Source organism: Leuciscus leuciscus (assembly GCF_965113295.1).
Source record: "Leuciscus leuciscus genome assembly, chromosome: 12".
Taxonomy (NCBI): Eukaryota; Metazoa; Chordata; class Actinopteri; order Cypriniformes; family Leuciscidae; genus Leuciscus; species Leuciscus leuciscus.
Window position 1 is genome coordinate 18,335,592 of NC_138736.1, and position 22,147 is coordinate 18,357,738.

The 22,147-nt window shown below is 43.9% G+C and overlaps 1 protein-coding gene across 3 annotated transcripts; it reads right to left on the reverse strand.

Annotated features, from left to right (window-relative positions):
- Nucleotides 1-1,895: 1,895 nt before the first annotated feature.
- Nucleotides 1,896-6,160, reverse strand: LOC309511554 (uncharacterized protein). Of its 3 annotated transcripts, XM_082186841.1 has the most exons (10): nt 5,546-6,160; nt 4,542-4,643; nt 4,111-4,343; nt 3,650-3,743; nt 3,347-3,546; nt 3,138-3,255; nt 2,960-3,051; nt 2,741-2,847; nt 2,356-2,532; nt 1,896-2,207 (listed from the first exon to the last, which is right to left on the reverse strand). In XM_082186841.1, exons 5-8 carry the CDS (start codon nt 3,398-3,400, stop codon nt 2,761-2,763), a joined length of 351 nt encoding a protein of 116 aa, XP_082042967.1. In that variant the 5' UTR covers nt 3,401-3,546; nt 3,650-3,743; nt 4,111-4,343; nt 4,542-4,643; nt 5,546-6,160; the 3' UTR covers nt 1,896-2,207; nt 2,356-2,532; nt 2,741-2,760. The 3 variants fall into 3 exon arrangements, with proteins under 3 accessions (XP_082042967.1, XP_082042968.1, XP_082042966.1); XM_082186842.1 differs by lacking the exon at nt 5,546-6,160 and having other exon boundaries at nt 3,692-3,743; nt 4,542-4,909; XM_082186840.1 differs by lacking the exon at nt 5,546-6,160 and having other exon boundaries at nt 4,542-4,909.
- Between the last annotated feature and the right edge of the window lie 15,987 nt (nt 6,161-22,147).

Sequence of the window (22,147 nt, forward strand, 5' to 3'; positions counted from 1 at the left end):
TTTGGTATTTTACTGTGAGCACTTTTTAAAATGCTTTTTTAACACCTTTCCATGTATGCCAGACATCTCTGTCCAACATTATGTATTAAACATAGCATAAATAATTGTCCTACCAATTTTCACTTTTATACACTTATCAGACTTTGCATTTGCAGACTTTGTAGAATGTGCAGTTTTTTGCTCTTCCAGGGGTGCTACGGGACCCCTGGGGGAGGAAGGGCAGTAAAACCTACACATATGTACTCTCTTCATCATGGACAACAAACTGTATTGAGTCACATTTATATCTGAACATTATTTTGCTTTCCCGCCTTTTCTATATTTACATCATGCTTGTGTTAGGTTTTGATTATATTGCAAGACTCTGAACTCGGAATACAAAAATACAGTAATATTTTAAAAATGTTGTAAAATAGACCTTTTCTGAATTGCTAAAACACTAAACCTCCCAAATTATCAATAGCCTAATCGAATTTGTCGAGTAAATCACTCTTTCTGTAAAACATTAAACAAGTTCAGGTAGTTAAAACACTGTTTGCAAATCTCATGCACTCTTTTGGCAAAACTCTAAACACATTCTCACTCACTCATTTCGCACTGACACATTTATGTTTCAAAACACTAAACACGGGCAGGCAAAAGTTAAACAACTACAACACAGTGTCATCGTTAACACACAACTACTCAAAATTGTTCACTTATTTCTAATGATGAGACCAAACCAACTGTACATCATACAAGTCAGTTAAGAGTGCCAAAACTGACTCAAAATGTTACACTGAATGTTACCAACAATGGATGGAAACAATATAAGAGGGAGAGGAGGAAGAAGAGTATGTGAAATAGGTGGTGAACAAAGAGGAAGAGGAGGAGGATGAGAAAGAGCAAGGTGTGAACAATGTTGTCAAGGCTGGATCTGCTTTAGGGATTTTCCCTTTTCCTGAGATGACATTGTTATGTGGAAGAAGTCATCAGGCCGGACCAACATGAAGACATGATGCTGAAGCAGAATAAAATCTCTCTCACTGACCTTGATTCCTCTAGTTGCACAACTCTCCTGAGTGACTGTAACGCTTTTCATTTAGAGTTTTTTACTGTAACCTTTTTGTCTTTTGCAGTTGGGTCACTGTATTTTCACAGTATAAAAAGTGCTGAATATACAGACCTTCAATACTATACAATATTCAGTACAATACTATACTTGCAGTGCAGTGCAGTATACAATTTATTCACCTTACTACTGTAAGTTGTCATTACTATACTTTTTTTACGCAATTGCAAAATTTGTTTACTTAGTTACGATATACTTTTATTTCGGTAACTGCGTGTTTCGGATTCTGCTCTTCGTTTTTCTCTGTAGTGTCTAACGGTTGATCTGTAGTGTTTATAATATTGACTGATGTGTGTATGATCTGAAAGCATTGTTTGATTTGAGCACAGATAAAATGGTTTTGAGGCAATTGTTTGATTTTGCCATAAGAGTCAGATGTTCTCTGAATGTGGTTTGAAAATTTGGTTTTGTGTTTAAGGTTTTGAGAATGTGAGTTTCAAGAAATGTGTTTTAGCAATCCAGAAAACTGTAACATTATACTGTTAATCAGGTCACAGCTGATAAATCTACACAATTGAGTGGTGAAATGTTCTGAGTACCACAGAATCACATCAGTTGACTATGAAACCTGTACTAGATTACACAGAAAGCACATTGAATATTATGTTGGGGAGAAAATAATTCCTCATCATTATGGTGTTCTTCCTTATAATCTGCTTCTTCCATGTCTCTTAACAGGTTTCAATTGTTATACAGCACCCTACAGTTCAACTAATGAAAGTTACTGTACCACACAGTGCATGCATGCATGCACACATTTCTATGTATGTGAAAGAAGAGGTAACACTTTGGTTATATTTATGGTGATAAAAAGCAGATTTTATTACATGCTTTATATTCATAGTTAAGGTCATTGTCCAGAAGTATGAAAGGTGTTACTGTCTTGTAGATTACAGTCCATCATCAGATATTTCGTAGTCACTGTCGTACTCATCAGCTGAAGCACTGTACAAGAAGTTGATGTCCTCTGCTCCAGACAAAACTTGCAGGTAACAGTCTCTTGCTTGCACCTTCATTTCTCTGATTTGATGCCACTTTCTGAGGATGATGCTCTGCAGACCTTTCAAACCTTCTTCACTTAGGCCACATTGCGAATCTTAAAAGAGGAACACAAGAATATAAGACCAGCATTAGAAACTTTATAAACAGTCATCATTGTTGTGTATATTTATTAGGGCTGCCCCCTAATAGTAATCTTTGGTCGGGGCAACCCTATGTTTATGTAATTTATTACAAATACATACTTTTCATTGTCTCACTGGAAAACAAGCAGGACAGCTCTCTGAGGGTATCGGAACGAGTTGAAAGAGATTTCCAATGGTGGTCCATCTCTGCAACAAGAATCTTCTGCTCCTCCTCAAGTCTCCTTACTGACATGATGATGTCAAACGCCTTTCTCTTTGTCCTTAGATCGACAGAGTCTGGAATGCATTTATGATAAATAAATAAATAATTTGTATTAAACATCAACCTTCAAAGAATCTCTGAAATAGTATGGGGTTACAGAATGACATTTGAAGCATTGTGGGTTATGTGTCATTATGTATCAGATTTGTCAGAAGCAGTCAACAAACAGTAACAATTACAATTATTTGTGACTAAATGTATTACAAGTAATCATTTCCTCACCGTCAGCCCAATCCTTTACATCATTCTTCCAATTGGCTCGCTGTCACTGTCAATTGCGCTTTCATGGACTCTAGGTTTTGTAACTGGCTTTGCAGAGCTTTTGTGGTCTACAATAACAAACAGTGGTAAGAAACAAAAAACAAATGCTCAATGCACAGCTTCATACACTGCTAACATGCAGTACTGAACATCTAAAATTAATTCTACTGATGTCATTACCTTTTGATATCGGCAGGTCAGTGAGATAGCCAAATTGTTGAACTTTTGCTGATTCCAGCGCATGGCCATGAGAGTCAGCAAGTCTGTGCATCCTGAAAAACAAAGAAAATATGATGTTACCATATTCCTCCTACGTATTATGTAAGGATGTAACTAGTGCAGTATGTGGTAATCTTACCTGCTTTTGACATATGCTTACTGGTTACTGCAATCCTAGATAGGAAGGCATTGCACTGTTCCACCTCCTCCCCTAGTGTTAAACCAGCACCGTCCTGATATGCCCCACTCCATTTTACCTGGTTAAGAATAAAAAAATAAAAATAAACAGATGTTTGCAGATGTTCAGTTTAGATAATACGATTCTATCACATAGCAACACTTCCTTACCTCGTATTTAAAATCATGGGCTTTGGCATGAAATACCGAAAGGAATGGCTTCATGTTAAGAAGGTGCTGGAGCTCTGGAGCAGGACTCTGTGCCGACACACCACAAGCTCCAATCCCTCCTCGTCTACCTTGCTGGCAGATCTTTATGAGGTATCTCTGGCTGCTGACCACTCCCCTCCACAAACACTTCTTCCACTGAACTACAATATGGAAAATTGTTGATGAAAATAAGACTCTCCTAAACAAACTCTTCAGAAAGAGGTTATTATAGTGCTGTAGTCTAATTATCATCTAGAATTTTACATGTTTGGTTGTGTTGTGAATGTGGTCTACAAATCTTTTTACGTCTTCATCCTTGGCTATGAAGACGCCTTCAAAGATGGCCTGTTCCTCAGATCTAAAAAAACAAAAAAACAACAATTGATGATTGACAACAATTTATAACTTAAAATCTGAGATTTCTTAGTTCACATTAAAGAGCTATGTTTTCTTATTAATACAAACACTGTGATACACAGTTTGGAGTAGCTAGCAGCATTCTTGAAACGGTAATGCTTGCGGTTTCTATCAACTGAAACTGCAAGCATATCTAGGGTGCATGCAGGACAGTTGAAGGGCTCTTCCTTGCATATGTTGTCCACCTCAAATCTCACAGCTTCCCACTCAAAAAAACTTTTCAGAAAACTGTCTGCTGAGATCTTGCTTATCAACCAACAACTCAAAGATATCAACAACACTGCAGGATAGATAAATTCAATACTCACACGACCAAAGCGGACCGTTGGCTGATTCAGTATTCTTAAAAATGCTTGGCAGGACAGTCCTGGTGCCGCCATCTTCATTTCTTCAAATGAAAAAAAGACATCTGTGGCATAAACTGTGGCAAATTGAAGGGTTGCAGGCCAGTAGTCACTTCTGTTTAGGGCATCGACTCCAGCAGTCCAAGTGGATTGGCATGCCTCACAAATTAACTCGGGCATGGTTCGATCATGTCATCCTGGAAATATCAAAAACACATCCACTGTAATGTAAACCAGGGTTTGGGTTCTTTGTACTATTTATATATTACTTTGTATACTTCATATATTTTTAGTTTTATATCTATGTCAAACTTGTAGGGAGTCGCGTATGGATATATATTTATTTTAAAGATGCTTCTCAAACAGGACAAAATAAAGTTCTTCACATTTCTTACCATTCATTGTGACCACAGCAACAATCTTTCCTGGACTAACCCTCAATAACTCTGGTGAACAACCACAGATTTTGTCAGGCATCTCCACAGGTACAAGCCGGACTGAAAAAGAGCATACAGTACACTTGAATTATGTTAAGGGGGTAAGGCTAAAAATAATTTTTGAAGCTGCCGAAGAGGGACCTAAAGAAAAAAAAAAAAAAAAACAGAATTGAACATTTTACACCAGTATTCTCTTCATCTGTGTTGCCAGAATGGGCTAAATTGTATGTGATATTCCTTTTCAATAAACAAGAAGTGAATATTGTTAATTACATTTTAGATAGAAATTAGACAAAAATTGTCAATAAATGTAAGTTTTGCTCTATTTCAAAAAAAAAATAAAATAAAAAAATTCCAAACAAAGCCACATCAGAACTTCTAATATATATATATATATATATATATATATATATATATATATATATATATATATAAATCAGTCAATAAGTTATGACAGCATTACTTGTTACATTAATTATACACATTAATTGTTTTATTTCATATTGAAAAATTGTGATGAGCCACAATTTAGTAGTTATGAATTAATTTGTATTGTTAATTATAGATTTATTTGGGTGTTAATTATATAATTTTGCGTGGATTTTAAACAATTAGGCTGTAAAACAAACCAATCTGGCAACTGTTCTTCATCTGAACATTTCTAATATTGGATAATAGTTGTGGGCTAATGTAATACTGAAAATATTACATTCCCCAGTATGATACATGATGATTATATGCGACAAAAATGAACTTGAATTCAATTAGCTAACTTTGCTAGCCTGCACATTTGGTGCAGCAAGCTATATTTTTATAATGCCTTCTATTATTTACCGTCATACGAAATTGCCACCTTACACATCTAAAGGTTATAAACACAACTTCTTGTCCTGATTCAACAGTTTTTAGATGTGTAAATTTAAGAATAGTATCAATCTCTATTAATTAACTCTTCTACTTACCAAGTGGGAAATCGCAATGGACCCTGGGATCGCCCCATACAGTGACGTCAGCGTTATTCATTTAGAGGATTTAATCAATAAAAAATAAAATAAAAAATAAAATATTAATTGAACACAATCGTAGCATATTATATATATTTATTAACATCAACAAACCTCCGATAAAAATACGTTACCCAGCATGCTCTAGTTAAAGCAGTGTACCTATGTACCAGTTCCTATGACAAGAAAACGCTTAAACTGCTTACTTGCACGCCGTGGAGCGTTGTTAAACTCACCTTTGAATGCAGTTTTACCTGCAGTTGAGCGTTGTTTTGGTTAAACTCACCTCTGAATGCCGTTTTACCTGCAGTTGAGCGTTGTTAAACTCACCGCTGAATGCGGTTGCACACCATGTGCGTTGTTAAACTCACCGCTGAATGCGGTTGCCGAACGCGCTAAACCTTTGCGCAGAGAGGGCACTTTGATATCAGATTGCGAGGGTTTTTAAACATCAAAAACCAGTTGGAGGGCCAGATAAATATCATCTGGGGGCCGCCATTTGACTAGCCCTGGCATAGATCATTTATTGTAGTCTATTCCTTTTTATTTGTATTTATTGTAGCCTCGACCCATACACAGCACAGCAGACGGGTTGCGGTGTTACCCAAGACGTCAAATTTCAACGCCGCAGGCTCCGGTTCAGAGTTCTATAGAAGTCAAACAGACTACCCTGCACGTTGAAAAATGACGCCAAAGGTATACCCAGTGCGTTAAAAAGTGACGCCAAGGGGTCCTGGCCAAGCGTCCATATTCAACGAGTCCAACTGCGTCCTGTAAAACGCCCGTGGGTTGCATTGATGGTTGAAAGCCATGAGCGTCTCTCACACACGATAAAGGGTGCGTGTTGAATTCGGCCAATATACTCCTGCGGGCAATTAAGGGATGATGGAACCTATATTGTCGTGTTTTTAGTTAGGATACCTAGCACACATTCACGTTTAAATTGAGTAGGCTACCACAGGCTTATTTAAAACTTAACGAAATTGTAGCCTACGCATGCTACTGTTGCTGAAAGCGTCTGATATCACGCACTTGGATTGGCTAGCAAAGTCCAACTGCGTCCTGTAAAACGCGGGTCGGTTGCATTGGAGGTGGTTAAGCCGCGAGCGTCTCTCACAGACGATAAGGGTGTTGAAAATGGCGAATATCTCCTCTCAAAAGATAAATAATGGAAAACAATGACCTCCTATATTAGGTGTAGGCAATCCTAATCATAGAGCAAACATAAGTCGTTGCTGAAAACGTCTTTAGTCTGTGCAGTCGGTCAATGTTGAGGTGAATTGACGACTGGCGAAGCCCTGAGCGTGTAATTACATCGCGGATGGTTCTCTTACGAGAGGTCTCTCGTACTTGCGTAAGATATCTTACGCTAGGGGAAAACCTCTTTTCCTCGAGATATTGAAGCCAAAAATTATCCTTAATTTTGCAATAATGTAAAACGCATTGCAGCAGCATGCAGACATGGGCGAGACAGCTCGCGCGCCCATTGGCTGCTCTGCGGCAACTGCACCAGCCTATCGATAGAGGCTCCTCATGACGTCAGAACCAATGAGGGCGCTTCGCGCCCATTACGTCATGTCCCGCCGAAATCAGGTGGGGCCAGGGCTATAAATACGGCCCAGAGAGGCTGGTTTGGTCAGTTTTTTATCTCTTCAGCGGGCTCACGCATCGCTGGATCCTGAGAGGAAGCCGCGCCGTCTGAGTCAAGCACCCAGCGGGATTAATCTGCATCTGAAGCTGCCGGTCGACAACTCGCCGCCTTCAGTCGCCGTTCCTGCTGACGCTTTCCGGCGTACATATCCTTTTCTCTGCCACTGTGTTTTGTGTATGTGTGTGTGTTCGCCGCCGCGACACACACTCTCATTGCACTAAAAGAGCCGGGCGTCTTTTTCAAGACGCCCCTTTCCCCCCCAACCCGCAAAGCTCGCCGGTGCGCCCGCTTGCCTTGCCTGCTTGGAGGATGATACCTGCTCTCCCTCTGTTCGAGCCGCGCAAACCGCGCCGTTCACAGGGGATGTCAGGAGCGGACGGTCACGGGGCTAGCTTTCTCTCTCCCTCTGTTCGAGTCGCGCAAAATGCGCCGTTCACAGGGGAGGCGGGAAGCGGACGGTCGGGGTTAGATTTTCTTTACGTACAAGAAAGCTACCCTGCCTCTGCGCCCCATTCACGCGTCAATCACCAGCGAAAGGAGAAAATAGTGTTTTAGTCCGAGCTGGACTGACCTCAATATTCTCACACATTTCTCAGTTCCCTGATCAGGCGACTGGAAATATAAATATTGCAGCGCCGGCAAGCAAACGCCGAAGAAAACGTGTTGACGCTCTTATATGCTCGTGCATCTGAAAGCCTTTGTGTTCCCCGCTGTGGCTCAGTGGCGGAATTTTTGGTTTTTCACACGAGAGACCGGGGTTCGAATCTCGGTCTAACGGCAGATTAATTATGCCTCCAATGCTTCGCTCTGTCAGTTCCCTGAAAGGCGACTGCAGATGTGCATTTTGCAGCCAACGAGCGCGTTGTACAACCCGCTCGCCTGCACCCAAACACCGTTTCTATGGTTCCCGTGCGTCACTGGCGAAAGGAGAAAAGAGTGTTAATGTCCCGCTGCGGCCGGGCCGAATTCTATTTCTCATTCCCCTCTGAAGTTCAGGCGACTGGAAATGTCATACTGCAGTGAGCGAGCCTGTTGTAATGCAGGCACGCCTGCAAACGAACGCCAGCATGTTGACGCTCTCTGTTTCTATGGCAACTTCTCGCTCGTTCAGTTCCAGAAAATGCGACTGTTCCAGTGTATTCTGCAGTAAACAAGTCGGCGACAGCCCGCTTGCCTGCACACAAACGCCGCTTTACGGCTACCCAGATAAATCCCATAGAGTGTATTTTCTGGTGTTCCGGCCACGGCCAATGGTGTTATGAGTGTAGACAAAATGCCCACTGCTTCCCCAGTGCTCATTCCTACACAGAAACACAGGTTTCTCTGATAATACTCGCGCTATATAAAAGCCTTTGTGTCTTCCCCTGTGGCCCAGTGGCAGATTCTCAGGTTTTCACGCGGGAGATCCGTGTTCGAGCCTGGGTCTAACGGCAAAAAAAAAAAAATTTTTTTTTGCCGTCAATGCTCGCTCTGTCAGTTCCCTGAAAAGGCGACTGCAGATGTGTATTTTTGCAGCCAACGAGCGCGTTGTACAACCCGCTCGCCTGCACCCAAGCACCGTTTCTATGGTTTCCGTGCGTCACTACCTCCATTCTCACACATTTCTCTGGAAATGTCAATATTGCAGTGGACGAGTCTATTGTAATACACGCACACCTGCAAACAAGCGCCAGCATGTTGACGCTCTCTGTTTCTATGGCAACTTCTCGCTCGTTCAGTTCCAGTAAATGCGACTGTTCCAGTGTATTCTGCAGTAAACAAGTCGGCGACACAGCCCACTTGCCTGCACACAAACGCCGCTTTACGGCTACCCAGATAAATCCCATAGAGTGTATTTTCTGGTGTTCCGGCCACGGCCGATGGTGTTATGAGTGTAGACAAAATGTCCACTGCCCAGTGCTCATTCCTACACAGAAACACAGCCCGTCGCACAGGGCTCGCGCACATGAAATCGACCCAGATCGATTGCGCATTAAATGTGGTAAATGTGCCCACTGCCCAGTGCCCACAAACACTACGTTCTGCATGTCTCAAGGTTTCTGTAAAACGAAACCAACATGCATTTTTGCTCTGCTCAGGCAGACAATACTCTCAGTGTTGTAAATGTGCCCGCTATCCCACGCCCACATTCACACATAGACATGACAGGTCTTACGGGACTCGCCCAGCCCTCCCCCTCTCGGTTGACCACCGCAGAGGAGTCGAGCGCGGGCAATCTGCCCGCTGTTATCAGCGCGCCCCCTGCCTCAAATGTCATAAACGCGACGCTTATGTTGCAGCACTCTGAAGCCCCTCTGTCGCTGAGCGACCAGAGCGCGCTTCGCATTCAACCCCTAGCCATTCGTGCAAACGCATGGGCAAGGCTACCCGGGGTTTCGAAGTGGGTGCTAGACATTATAGAAAGAGGCTATTCGCTACAGTTCGGTCGACGCCCGCAACGCAAAGCGGCGCGAATCGATACTACGGTGAAAAAGGAAGTAGCACACCTACTTCGGGCCGAAATAGCAAAGTTACTGAGCAAAGGGGCTATAGAACCCCTATCACAAGCTCAGAGCAAAGGGGGCATGTACAGCAGATATTTTCTGGTACCCCAAAAAAAAAAAAAAAAAAAAGACGGGGGTCTCAGACCCATTTTAGATCTAAGACGACTAAACAAAGCACTTCTGAAACGACGGTTCAGAAGGCTCACGACCAAGAAAATCCTCTCGCAAATTTGCCAAGGGGACTGGTTCATGTCGATAGATCTGAAAGACGCTTATTTTCAAATACAAATAGCGTCACGTCACAGGCGAATTTTGAGATTCGCCTTCGAGGGCCAGGCATATCAGTACACAGTCCTGCCATTCGGCCTATCCCTGGCACCTCGCGTATTCACGATGTGCATGGATGCAGCGCTCGCACCCCTCAGGCTCCGAGGCATACGAGTGCTGAATTATTTGGACGATTGGCTGGTTCTAGCTCAATCACAGTCGGAGCTCATAGAACACAGGACCATATTACTCGATCACCTCGAGAATTTAGGTCTCACAGTCAATTGGGCAAAGAGTTCACTGTCTCCCAGTCAGAAAATATCTTTTCTGGGCACAGATCTGGACTCGCTGTCTATGACAGCACAGCTGTCGCCGCAGCGCAGACTAAGTATTCAGCGCATGACAGAGATTTTTCGCCACGGCGCTTTAGCCCCGCTCAAAAAGTTTCAAAGGATGCTGGGTCTCATGGCTTCAGCATCCTCAGTGCTTCAGCTGGGTCTGCTTCGCATGCGCCCGCTGCAGTATTGGTTGAAAGCGCGCGCCGCGCAGAGCTTGGACCTCCGGTCTCGCGCGCCTCAAGGTCGATCAGAAATGCGTCGCAGCTCTGAAACCTTGGACAGTGACCGACTGGTACCAGTCAGGTGTAAGCCTGGGGACTTCCTCGAGTGTGAAGGTGGTGTCTACGGACGCCTCAACCTCGGGATGGGGAGCGCTGCTCGAGGGCAGACCGTTATTCGGCCAGTGGTCGGAACGGGAAAAGCTTCTGCATATAAACTGCCTGGAAATGATGGCAGTCGACAACGCGCTGAGGCGCTTTTGTCCCCAGATAAAAAGACACCACGTCTTGGTCCGTTCGGACAACATGTCAGTGGTGGCTTATATAAATCACCAAGGAGGTATCAGATACAGAATCCTTCACAGGCTGACGGAACGCCTCCTGGTCTGGGCTCAGCACAGTCTGCGCTCGCTCAGGGCAGCGCATGTGCCCGGCCATCTGAATGTGGGACCAGACAGACTGTCCAGAAACAATCTGCCGACAGGAGAATGGTCTTTACATCCACAGACAGTCAAAATGCTATGGCGGACATTTGGCAGAGCGGAAATAGACCTATTTGCGTCTCAAGAGAACGCTCATTGTCAGGAATTCTTCTCCAAGAGCAGGGATGCGCTGGCTCACGTCTGGCCCCACTGCCCGCTCTATGCGTTTCCCCCTGTCACGCTCCCACCCCAGGTGTTAGAGCGAATCAGGGAGAGCGGATGCCCAGTGCTACTCGTCGCCCCAGTTTGGACAAACCAAGTCTGGTTTCCAGTCCTGATGCAGCTGACGAGTACCGCCCCGTGGCCGATACCGGTGAGGAGGGATCTCCTCTCGCAGGCGAACGGCTCGATCTGGCATCCTCGCCCGGAGCTTTGGTCCCTACATGCGTGGGCCATCAACGGGTACCCGTTAACCTCCCAGCGGGAGTGTTAAACACGATCACGCAGGCTAGAGCTCCATCTACGAGGCGGCTCTATTCCTCAAATGGTCTGTGTTCACTAGCTGGTGTACAGCGAGTGGCACTTCACCCTCACGCTGTGGGGTGCCAGAGGTTCTCTCCTTTTTACAAGAGCTTCTGGATAAGGGCAGAACCCCATTCACGCTCAAAGTTTATGTGGCGGCCATAGCAGCGTTCGCTGAACCACCGCTTGGCCAGTCATTAGGAAGGAACGATCTGGTCATTCGCTTCCTTAGAGGAGCTAAGAGGCTGAACCCTCTCAGACCACCCTCAGTTCCCGTTTGGGACCTTTCCACGGTTCTGGAAGCCATGAAAGGTGCCCCATTCGAGCCAATACAGTCAATAGACCTGAAACTCTTGTCTTTCAAAACAGTGTTTCTTCTGGCTCTCGCTTCAGTGAAGCGCATAGGGGATTTGCAAGCGCTCTCAGTGAGAGCGACGTGTATGGAGTTTGGGCCGAATGACTCGAGAGACATACTCAAACCAAAGCACGGATATGTTCCTAAATCCCTCAATACACCGTTTAGGGCACAGGTGATCTCCCTGTCGGCCCTGCCGGTATCTGAAGAGGAAGGGGACGCAGGCTTCCTTTGCCCGGTCAGGGCGTTAAGGGCCTATGTGTCTCGCTCATCTGTTTTCAGACAGACAGACAGAGCAGCTCTTTTTTTTTTTGTTCAGCGGACGTTCTAAGGGACTAGCTGCGTCAAAACAGAGTCTATCCAGATGGATAGTTGATGCTATAGCGCTAGCTTACACATCCAGGGGCCTGCAATGCCCGATAGGTGTCAAAGCGCACTCCACAAGAGGCATGGCCTCGTCGTGGGCTTGGTCCAGTGGGATTGCCTTGCAAGATATCTGTATGGCGGCAGGCTGGGCCTCCCCGTCTACATTTATAAGGTTTTATAACCTCGAGGTTCCCGCTTTGCAAGCTAGGTTGCTCTCGGTTTAATTTTTCAGTATTCCCCGCCCGATGCTATCGGCTCGGGATGCTGAAACTGCTAGAGCGTTGATCACGGATCGTCTGTATACTCCTGTGGGCAGTGCGTAAGTCCCCCATATTTACCAGTCCAGGCCGAGTTCGCCCTGGCTGTGTGGAACACTTGATATAACATGCTCTTATCAGAGCTCCATATTACAGGAATGATGCTATTCTAGCCCCTCTTCCCGGATTCTCTGTGAGTCCCTTGTGATTAGGCACTGTATGAGCCCCGGGCACCTGCCCTTGGGACTTTAGTGTTATGTCTCAAGCACGCACGGCGTTTTACATTGTGTTCCCCTAGCGTAAGATATCTTACGCAAGTACGAGAGACCTCTCGTAAGAGAACGTACTCGGTTACTAACGTAACCTCGGTTCTCTCTAGAAGAGGGAACGAGTACTTGCGTATCTTGCCGTGCATGCGTCATGTTCTGATTCGCTTCAGCGATGAAAAAACTGACCAAACCAGCCTCTCTGGGCCGTATTTATAGCCCTGGCCCCACCTGATTTCGGCGGGACATGACGTAATGGGCGCGAAGCGCCCTCATTGGTTCTGACGTCATGAGGAGCCTCTATCGATAGGCTGGTGCAGTTGCCGCAGAGCAGCCAATGGGCGCGCGAGCTGTCTCGCCCATGTCTGCATGCTGCTGCAATGCGTTTTACATTATTGCAAAATTAAGGATAATTTTTGGCTTCAATATCTCGAGGAAAAGAGGTTTTCCCCTAGCGTAAGATATCTTACGCAAGTACTCGTTCCCTCTTCTAGAGAGAACCGAGGTTACGTTAGTAACCGAGTACGTTTTACATTGAAGTTGGTTGAAAGCCATGTGCGTGTCATCTATACGCAAAAGGGTGCTATATGCGTGGGCAGAAAACGCCGAAGGACGTGACAAAACGGCCTTATATGACGCCCTGAGATGAGAACGGGTTGCAGTTTCACGAGTTCACACTTACATACAATTAGAGGGAGTCAAGTTTAATGCATATTTGCCGTGCTGTCTGGGGGGAGTTCTCCGAGCTCGGAGTTCGGCCCGAACCCAGAGTACTCCCCCCGTATGTAAATGGTTAGGACTAGAAGTGTGGAGAGGGGGTGGTGGAGGGATGCTGCTAAACTGTCAATAAATTGAGGTGAGACTGCTGAATATATATATATATATATATATATATATATATATATACACCTCTTATCGTTGATTGTTGAGTGCTCTTCACTCGTGTTAATTATCTGAACGTGCTCCTCCCGAACTTTGTTAATAAAACATCATTTATTGGCTCCACAACACCACCGTGCATAATGTCCAATTTTTTTTTTTCCATGTACATATTAAAGATAAGTTTTACATACGTTCACCGCTTTCGCTGTTGCGGTCAGAACCTTTTTGCCCTTCCGGTCAACACACCTACTACCTACAGCATAAGAAAGGTCACCTATATGATATCTCTGTAATGTTCACAGCGCCACTCAATGGTCAAACACATTGGTCAAACACTCAATGGTCAAACACATCACCCTTATAAACACATTTTGTCTCCTACAAACTCATTAAGACTTTTTACACTACACCATTTCAGAATATCTTAAAGATTATAGTTTATTATATACCGAGGAAGAGAAAGAAGCAGCAATATGTGGTCATGCAAAAAGGTTGCTCTAATGCAATTTATGGTTGTGTGTTCATGAATCATGTTAACATAAAACTTTGCTTTTCCACTTGCTTTACAATCATGTTCCAAACTGCCAATCAGTTGTTTTTGAATGTAACTGTCCTGTGAGATAAACAGAAATCTGCTGTGCAGACAGACAAAGAAAAAAGAGAAGAAAAGTAAAATGGGACATATATGGATGGAAAGGCAGTTTGTGTAGCAATTTCATACCCTTATGAATCTGTGTTTTTAATTTGTATCAATCCACAATCCTGTCAATGTCTGATGCACACACAAGTGAGAGGTGTGTAAAAAATCAGGAGCATATCAGGAAAGCACAACATATGTTGTCTTTTTTTTACCAATATAATTACCATCCTTAAATTTGGCATGAGATTAAGGTTGGAATTATATAATTATTTTCTTCTCTATTGTGACACTAAAGTGACTTCTGGAACAAGAAAGAAAATGTAGGGCAGTGACATGATTTTGATTGGATTGATTGATTGGATGGTTGTGGATTGCTATTGCCGTGATCTCAATTGAGTGACAAGTTGTCATCAGAGAAAATATGTTGCTGCAAGAAGAATGGGAAGTTTTGGTTAAAGATTGCAATGGCACATGAAAAAAATAAAAATAAAAATAGGTCCCACTTTATATTAGTTGTCTTTAACTAATTAGGTGTCTTTAACATTTAAACATTTCATAATTTGATACAATGGACTTATTATGTACATACATGTTTTTAAATTGTTCTTATATATCAAAAGAATATCTGCATTACATTAAAGGACCCTTCCACCAAACCTGTCCCTAACCTAATCCCGTATCCCACCTCAATAGCAGCAAGTGAAAGTTTACTCTTGTGTCAGAAAAAAAACACTTTGACTATCACTAGATATACTGGGACAAAGTAGTGACAGAGTCCCTGTAGCCACTTCACAAAACAGTTTTATATAAAAAAAATAAAAAATAAAAAATAAAAATTGTATAGGCCAACTAACCCTCTGCTTTATTTATTTATTTATTTATTTAATTGGGAACGGTCTAACTAGGTTCTAATTAACTGGAGGAGGCCACCAACGACTCTGTAACTGACTACTCTGTTAACAAATTAAGAGGCTACAGGGAACTGTTTTTCACTATATTCTAGTTATTTTCCTTTTTGGTTGGTCACAAACAAAAGACCTAAGCCAGACCGTCAGAAAAATGGAATATCATCATCGGTCCAGCCCCTTAGGGCCTGATGTTGTGTAAAAAGAGGGGGTAAGAGGAAGAAGAAGGTGGATGTTATCTTGGTGCAGGGAAGGAGGCGATATTATCTGCCTCTGCCCATGCCAGGACGCTTACGTCAGCCACCGGTAAGTGAAAAGCCGCTATGGCTGCCACATACACTTTGAGCGTGGAGGGGGAGCGACCCGCGTCCAACAGCTCTTGGAGAAATGTAAGTACCATCGGTACTTCACAGTTATGTGGGTCTAGGTTCCGAGCTAAACACCAGCTGGAGAACGCTGACCATTTGAGGTGGTAGAGGCGTCTAGGGGACAGAGCTCTAGCCTCCATTATGGTATTCAGGACTCCCTCTGGGAGGTCCTGGGGTACCCGTTGAGGGGCCATGCATGGAGGGCCCACAAGTTGGGATAGGGGTGCCAGATTGTCCTGTTCGCCTGCGTGAGGAGATCGCTCCTCAGAGGGATCGGCCACGGAGCTGTCGTAGACAGCTGCATCAGCTCTGGGAACCAAATCTGGGTTCACCAGAGGCGGGCTACAAGGAGGACTGCACACTTGGTGTCCCTGATCCGTTCGATGATCTGAGGGAGCATCGAGACCGGGGGGAACGCATAAAGGGGAGGCTGGGCCACTCGTGGGTTAGGGTTAGGGTTAGACTTCCCACAACAAGAGAACCGCCTGGGGGTGGAGAGATCATTCCTCTGGGGGAACGTTGCCCCGAGATAGCATGTCTGCCCCTAGGTTCATCGTGCCCGACACGTGAGCTGCCCTGAGTGAGTGCAGGTTGGCGTGAGCCCATAACAGGAGCTGTTTGGCCATGGTGAACAGGTTGTGAGACCTGGGACCGCCCTGGTGATTTATGTAGGACACAACCGCCATGTTGTCCGTTCAGACCAAGACGTGATGTCCCGCCAGATGTGGAAGGAAGGTTTTTAGGGCTAGAAAAACTGCTCTTAGTTCGAGGCAGTTGATGTGTAGGCGTTTCTCCGAGCTCGACCAGAGGCCGGAGGCAGGCCTGCCCTCGTACAGGGCTCCCCAACCGAGGTTGGAAGCGTCTGTTGAGATAGCCTTCCTTTTCGAAACCAGACCCATGCTCACACCCTGCTGGTATCAGCTGGTGTTTTTCCAGAGGGCCAGGGCTTTGGTACAGCACTGGTTTACCCTGATGCGTAAGAGGACCGAGCACCACGCATGGGCTGGAACTTGAGGCTTTAGCCACAGCTGAAGGAGGCGTATACGCAGTAGGCCTAGTTGGAGTACTGACGATGCAGAGGCCATAAGGCCCAGAGCCCTTTGAAACATTCTGAGGGGCGTGAGGTAGCCCACTTTTAACGACGCGGCGAGCCGCTGGATTGAGAGAGCTCGGTCTGGCGAGAACTGTTCCCAGGAACGTGATTCATTGGCTGGGGGACAGCATACTCTTGGGAAAGTTTACCCTGAGCCCAAGGCGGTCTAAATGGCCAAGGTGCCAGGCTTTGTGAGTATGGGACTCCGCCTCCGAATGAGTCAGTATGAGCCAGTCGTCGAGGTAGTTCAGGATATGCATTTCCCGCTGTCTCAGGGGGGAGAGAGCCGCATCCATGCACTTCGTGAATGTACGAGGCGCTAGAGACAGTCCGAATGGTAGGACTGTGTATTGATATGTTTGCCCCTCGAAGGCGAATCTCAAGAATGGCCTGTGATGGGGGTTCACTTGGATGTGAAAGCAAGCACCTTTCAGATCTACTGAGAAGAACCAGTCTTCCGGGTGAATCTGCGCCAGGATATGTCTGGTCGTGAGCATCCTGAATGGTTGTACCATAAGGGCCTTGTTCAGGTGTATGTGATCTAAAATGGGTCTCAGGCCACCGTCTTTCTTCGGAACGACAAAATAACGGCTGTAGAAGCCCGACTCGCTTTATGAAGCGGGAACTATCTCGATAGCCCCTTTTGCCAGCAGACTCGACACTTCGGAGCGGAGGACATGAGATACAGTGCTGCTTACCGAGGTGTAAATTATAGCACGAAAGCGTGGTGGTCTGCGGGCAAACTGAAGCGAGTAACCCTGCTTTATGATATTCATCACCCAATCTGACACTTCGGGGATGGCTTGCCAAGCCAGAGCCTGATAAGCCAGTGGCTGGATTACATCTGAAGGCGGAGCGCCAAGACTCGGGGGCCCGACCTGACAGATGTTTCTGTGAAGAAATTTGCTCGATTCGTGCTCTGTGTGGGTTGCTGTTAAAACAGCATTTGGGTGCAGGGGTGTGTGACAAATGACGGGCCCATGTTCTGCAGTTAACACAACTCCAGCCGTGATCTTCGGGGGTGGTCCCACCACAGCGGGACATGGCCCCATCTTTCCGCCGGTTAGGATGGCTTTTTAGGCTTGTGCTCCAGCGTGAGCTTTGGCCGAGGGCCCTGGCGCTTGGGGAGCAGGTAACGTTACTTGAAGTGTTGGCTGGTCTCAGCCGCTGGGCGGGGCTGGTAGACCTGAAGCGCTGGTTTCTCTGGCTGCGGCGTGCTCTTGGGGCACTGTGAAGCAGAACTGGAGCGCTTTGGAAGGAAGTGCTTCATAGCACTGGATGCCTTCTGGGCTTCGGTGAAACGTTCCACGAATCCCTTAACGGAAGGGCCGAAGAGACCTGTAGTGGAGACTGGCGAGTCGAGGAAGGCGGTCCTGTCCACGTCCCTGATCTCTGTCAGATTAAGACACAAGTGGCGCTCCAGCACCACCAAGCTGGCCATGTTACGGCCAATGGCCTGAGCAGTGGTCTTAGTAGCCCGCAGGGCCAGGTCTGTGGCGCTGCGGAGGTCTCTCAAGGCGTCTGGATCAGGTCCCGACTCATCCATAGCACAGAGGAGCTTAGCTTGGAACACCTGAAGAACCGCCATGGTGTGTAGTGCAGAAGCGGCCTGGCCAGCGGCGGCGTATGCACGGTCCACGAGTGCTGAAGAAGTTCTGCACGGCTTGGATGGGTGCACGGCCTTTGCTCTCCAACTGCCTGCAGTAGGAGGACACAAATGGGCGGCGACCGCTTCCAGTGATGTGAGCTTTTCCTCAGCGCCGTCAACGGATGAGAGCGTGGAAGAGGCAGTAGAGCGTGTTCGCACTGAAAAGGGCGTGCGCCAGGATTTCGTGAGCTCATCGTGGACATCTGGGAAGAATGGAGTGGCACGCTGGCCTGTTGGCGCCCCGGCAGGAACCACTCGTCAAGGCGGCTTCCAGTGGACTCTTCTGGTGAAAGCCAGTCAAGACCCAGCTCATCGACAGCGCGAGTAATGACACGGAGAAGCTCGGCGTCAATATTCGCTCTGGTGTCGACTCGTTCAGACTGAGAGGGGGGGGCGGGGTCCGCGGAGCCCGACCAATCCTCACCCTCAGATGCCGCCACGGAAACTGCGTCATCAAGCTCCTCTGCCGATCCGAGAGAGGGGCATTGCTCGCCCTTGACGAACAGCACCGGAGAAGTGTCAGATCCTGGTGTGGGCGAGGCACCTCGAATCACCTTGAGTCAACGCGCTTGTGAATCACCTGCTCGCACCGCTTCTTCCTTCGGGGCTCGATGGGTGCCGGAGACGGAAGGTGGGCGGGCTTGTAGCGAGAGCGAGCCTGGAGCGGAGCGCTGAAATAGGCATACTGTCGCAGGAACGACAGCTGCCTTTAGTGAGCGCTGCCTCGCCGTGCTCAGGACCGAGGCAGACAGCACACCGAGTGTGTCTGTCAGACACATGCAGGGGAATCCCACAGGTCTCACAGACGGGGAGCGGCATTTGAAACAACGCGCTCTGCTCTTTTAGAAAGAAGCGTGAAAAGGATATACTCGTTGGATGTCACAGGGAAACGGCGATCAGCTGAAAGGCGAGGAATGTGCCAGGCACTGAAGCAGTTCCGCTGAAAAGGCTGATTCAGTTGCCGCAGCACAGACAATCAGCACGCTTCAGCCAGCTATGATGTGCTCGCTGTGCAGCTGCACTGCGTTTTAAAATAATATTCTCGAGAAAAGGAGTTTTCCCATAGCGTTTGCAACGCAATACGAGAGAACCGTTCTCGTAAGGAGTATATAAGCTGTATATAAGCTGATAATACTGAAGGAGCTTATATACAGTGATAGGCGTCGTATTCCTATAGGTAGACGTGGCTCAGCTGATGCGAGCTTGACTAATGTGACCTGCCAGAACTGATGCTATGCTTGATTGTTACTCTTATTGCATTTACAACAACATGTAACAGTTAACCTGCAGGGCAGTGAGGTCGTAATCCAGTCCACAACATTTCTCAATCATTTTTATCTACCGCTCTCTAAAACAGTGTTTTTATCTCCGGTCCTGGAGACCCAATTCAGTGCACATTATGTATGTCTCCCTTAGATGACATAGCTCTTTACTATGGCATGCCGTTTTAACTTTTATTAATTTCCAGGATATGAATTGTTGATATCAACAAATTACTTGTTGATATCAACAATTGAATTATTGGTATCAAAAATGTAATTGTTGATATCAAAAATGTTATTGCTGATATCAAAAATGTAATTGTTGATATCAACAATTTAATTGTTGATATCTGTAATTATATTTTCACTAGTGAAATGTCACCATAGGCTGCCATTCAAAATCAATTGTTGATATCAAGAATTGATTTCTTACTAGTAGAAATATAATTTTTGATATCAATAATTACATTGTTACTAGTAAAAATGCAAATTACTGATATCAATAATTCAATTGTCACTAGTTGAAATGTCTATTCTTGATATCAACAATTTAATTGCTACTAGTAAATTTTTTTATATCTGAAAATGTATTTCTGATATCAATATTATTTCAGATATCTAAAATGGCTTTCTTACTAGTAACAATCACATTCATGATATCAGAAATTAACATTGTCACTAGTGAAAATTGAATTGATATAAAAAATGAACACTGTTACTAGTAGCAATATGGCAAGCCGTTTTAACTTTTATTTATTTCCAGGATATGAATCCTTGATATCAACAATTCAATTTTCACTAGTTAAAATGATAATTCTTGATATCAGGAATTAGATTTCTACTAGTAAAAAAAAAAAAAATTGATATCAGGAATTACATTTCAACTAGTAAAAATGTTCATTCTTGATATCAACAATTGAATTTTAACTAGTAAAAACTATAATTCTTGATATTAACAAATGAATTTCAACTAGTAAAAACTATAATTCTTGATATTAACAATTTATATCCTGGGAATGGCAATTATGGCAAGCCGTTTTAGCTTAAATTGTACCCAGCGTTACTCGTCGTAATTGCATTTTTACTAGTAAGAATTCAATTAGAGAGCTCTACAATTCCATTCTTACTAGTAGCAATTACAATTAGAGAGCTCTCCAATTAAATTATTACTAGTAAGAATTACAATTATAGAGCTCTCTAATTAAATTATTACTAGTAAGAATTACAATTACAGAGCTCTCTAATTCAATTCTTACTAGTAACAATTACAATTAGAGAGCTCTACAAATGAATTTTTACTAGTCGTATGTCTCCATTGACTTCCATTCATTTTTAATTACGGAGCTCTACAATTGAATTGTTACTAGTAAGAATTACAATTAGAGAGCTCTACAATTGAATTGTTACTAGTAAGAATTACAATTAGAGAGCTCTACATTTGAATTGTTACTAGTAAGAATTACAATTAGAGAGCTCTCTAATTCAATTATTACTAGTAACAATTACAATTAGAGAGCTCTCTAATTAAATTCTTACTAGTAAGAATGCAATTACAGAGCTCTCTAATTGAATTTTTACTAGTAAAAATATGAATTAAAGATATGTATAATTGCAGAGCTCTGTAATTGAATTAAAGAGCTCTGCAATTACATTCTTACTAGTAACAACTGAATTAGAGAGCTCTCTAATTGGAATTGTTACTAGTAATAATTGGATTAGAGAGCTCTCTATTTAAATTGTTACTAGTAAGAATTGAATTAAAGAGCTCTGCAATTGCATTCTTACTAGTAACAATTCAATTGTAGAGCTCTCTAATTGTAATTCTTACTAGTAACAATTAAATTGTACAGCTCCTTAATTAAAAATGAATGGAAGTCAATGGAGACATATGACTTGTAAAAATTCATTTGTAGAGCTCTCTAATTGGAATTGTTACTAGTAAGAACTGAATTAGAGAGCTCTGTAATAGTAATTCTTACTAGTAATAATTTAATTAGAGAGCTCTATAATTGTAATTCTTACTAGTAATAATTGAATTGGAGAGCTCTCTAATTGTAATTGCTACTAGTAAGAATTGAATTGTAGAGCTCTCTAATTGAATTCTTACTAGTAAAAATGCAATTACGACGAGTAACGCTGGGTACAATTTAAGCTAAAACGGCTTGCCATAGGCAATAGGCATATGGCAAGCCGTTTTAACTTTTATTCATTTCCAGGATATGAATCCTTGATATCAACAATTACATTTTCACTAGTTAAAATTATAATTCTTGATATCAGGAAAAATGTTTCTACTAGTAACAATGGCAATTTTTGATATCAGGAATTACATTTTAACTAGTAAAAATGTTCATTCTTGATATCAACAATTGAATTTTAACTAGTAAAAACTATAATTCTTGATATTAACAATTTAATTTCAACTAGTAAAAACTATAATTCTTGATATTAACAATTTATATCCTGGGAATGGCAATAGGCAAGCCGTTTTGACTTTTAATCATTCGCAGGATACGAATTTTTGATATCAACAACTACATTATCACTAGTTAAAATGATAGTTATTGATATCAGGAATTAGATTTCTACTAGTAACAATGGCAATTTTTGATATCAG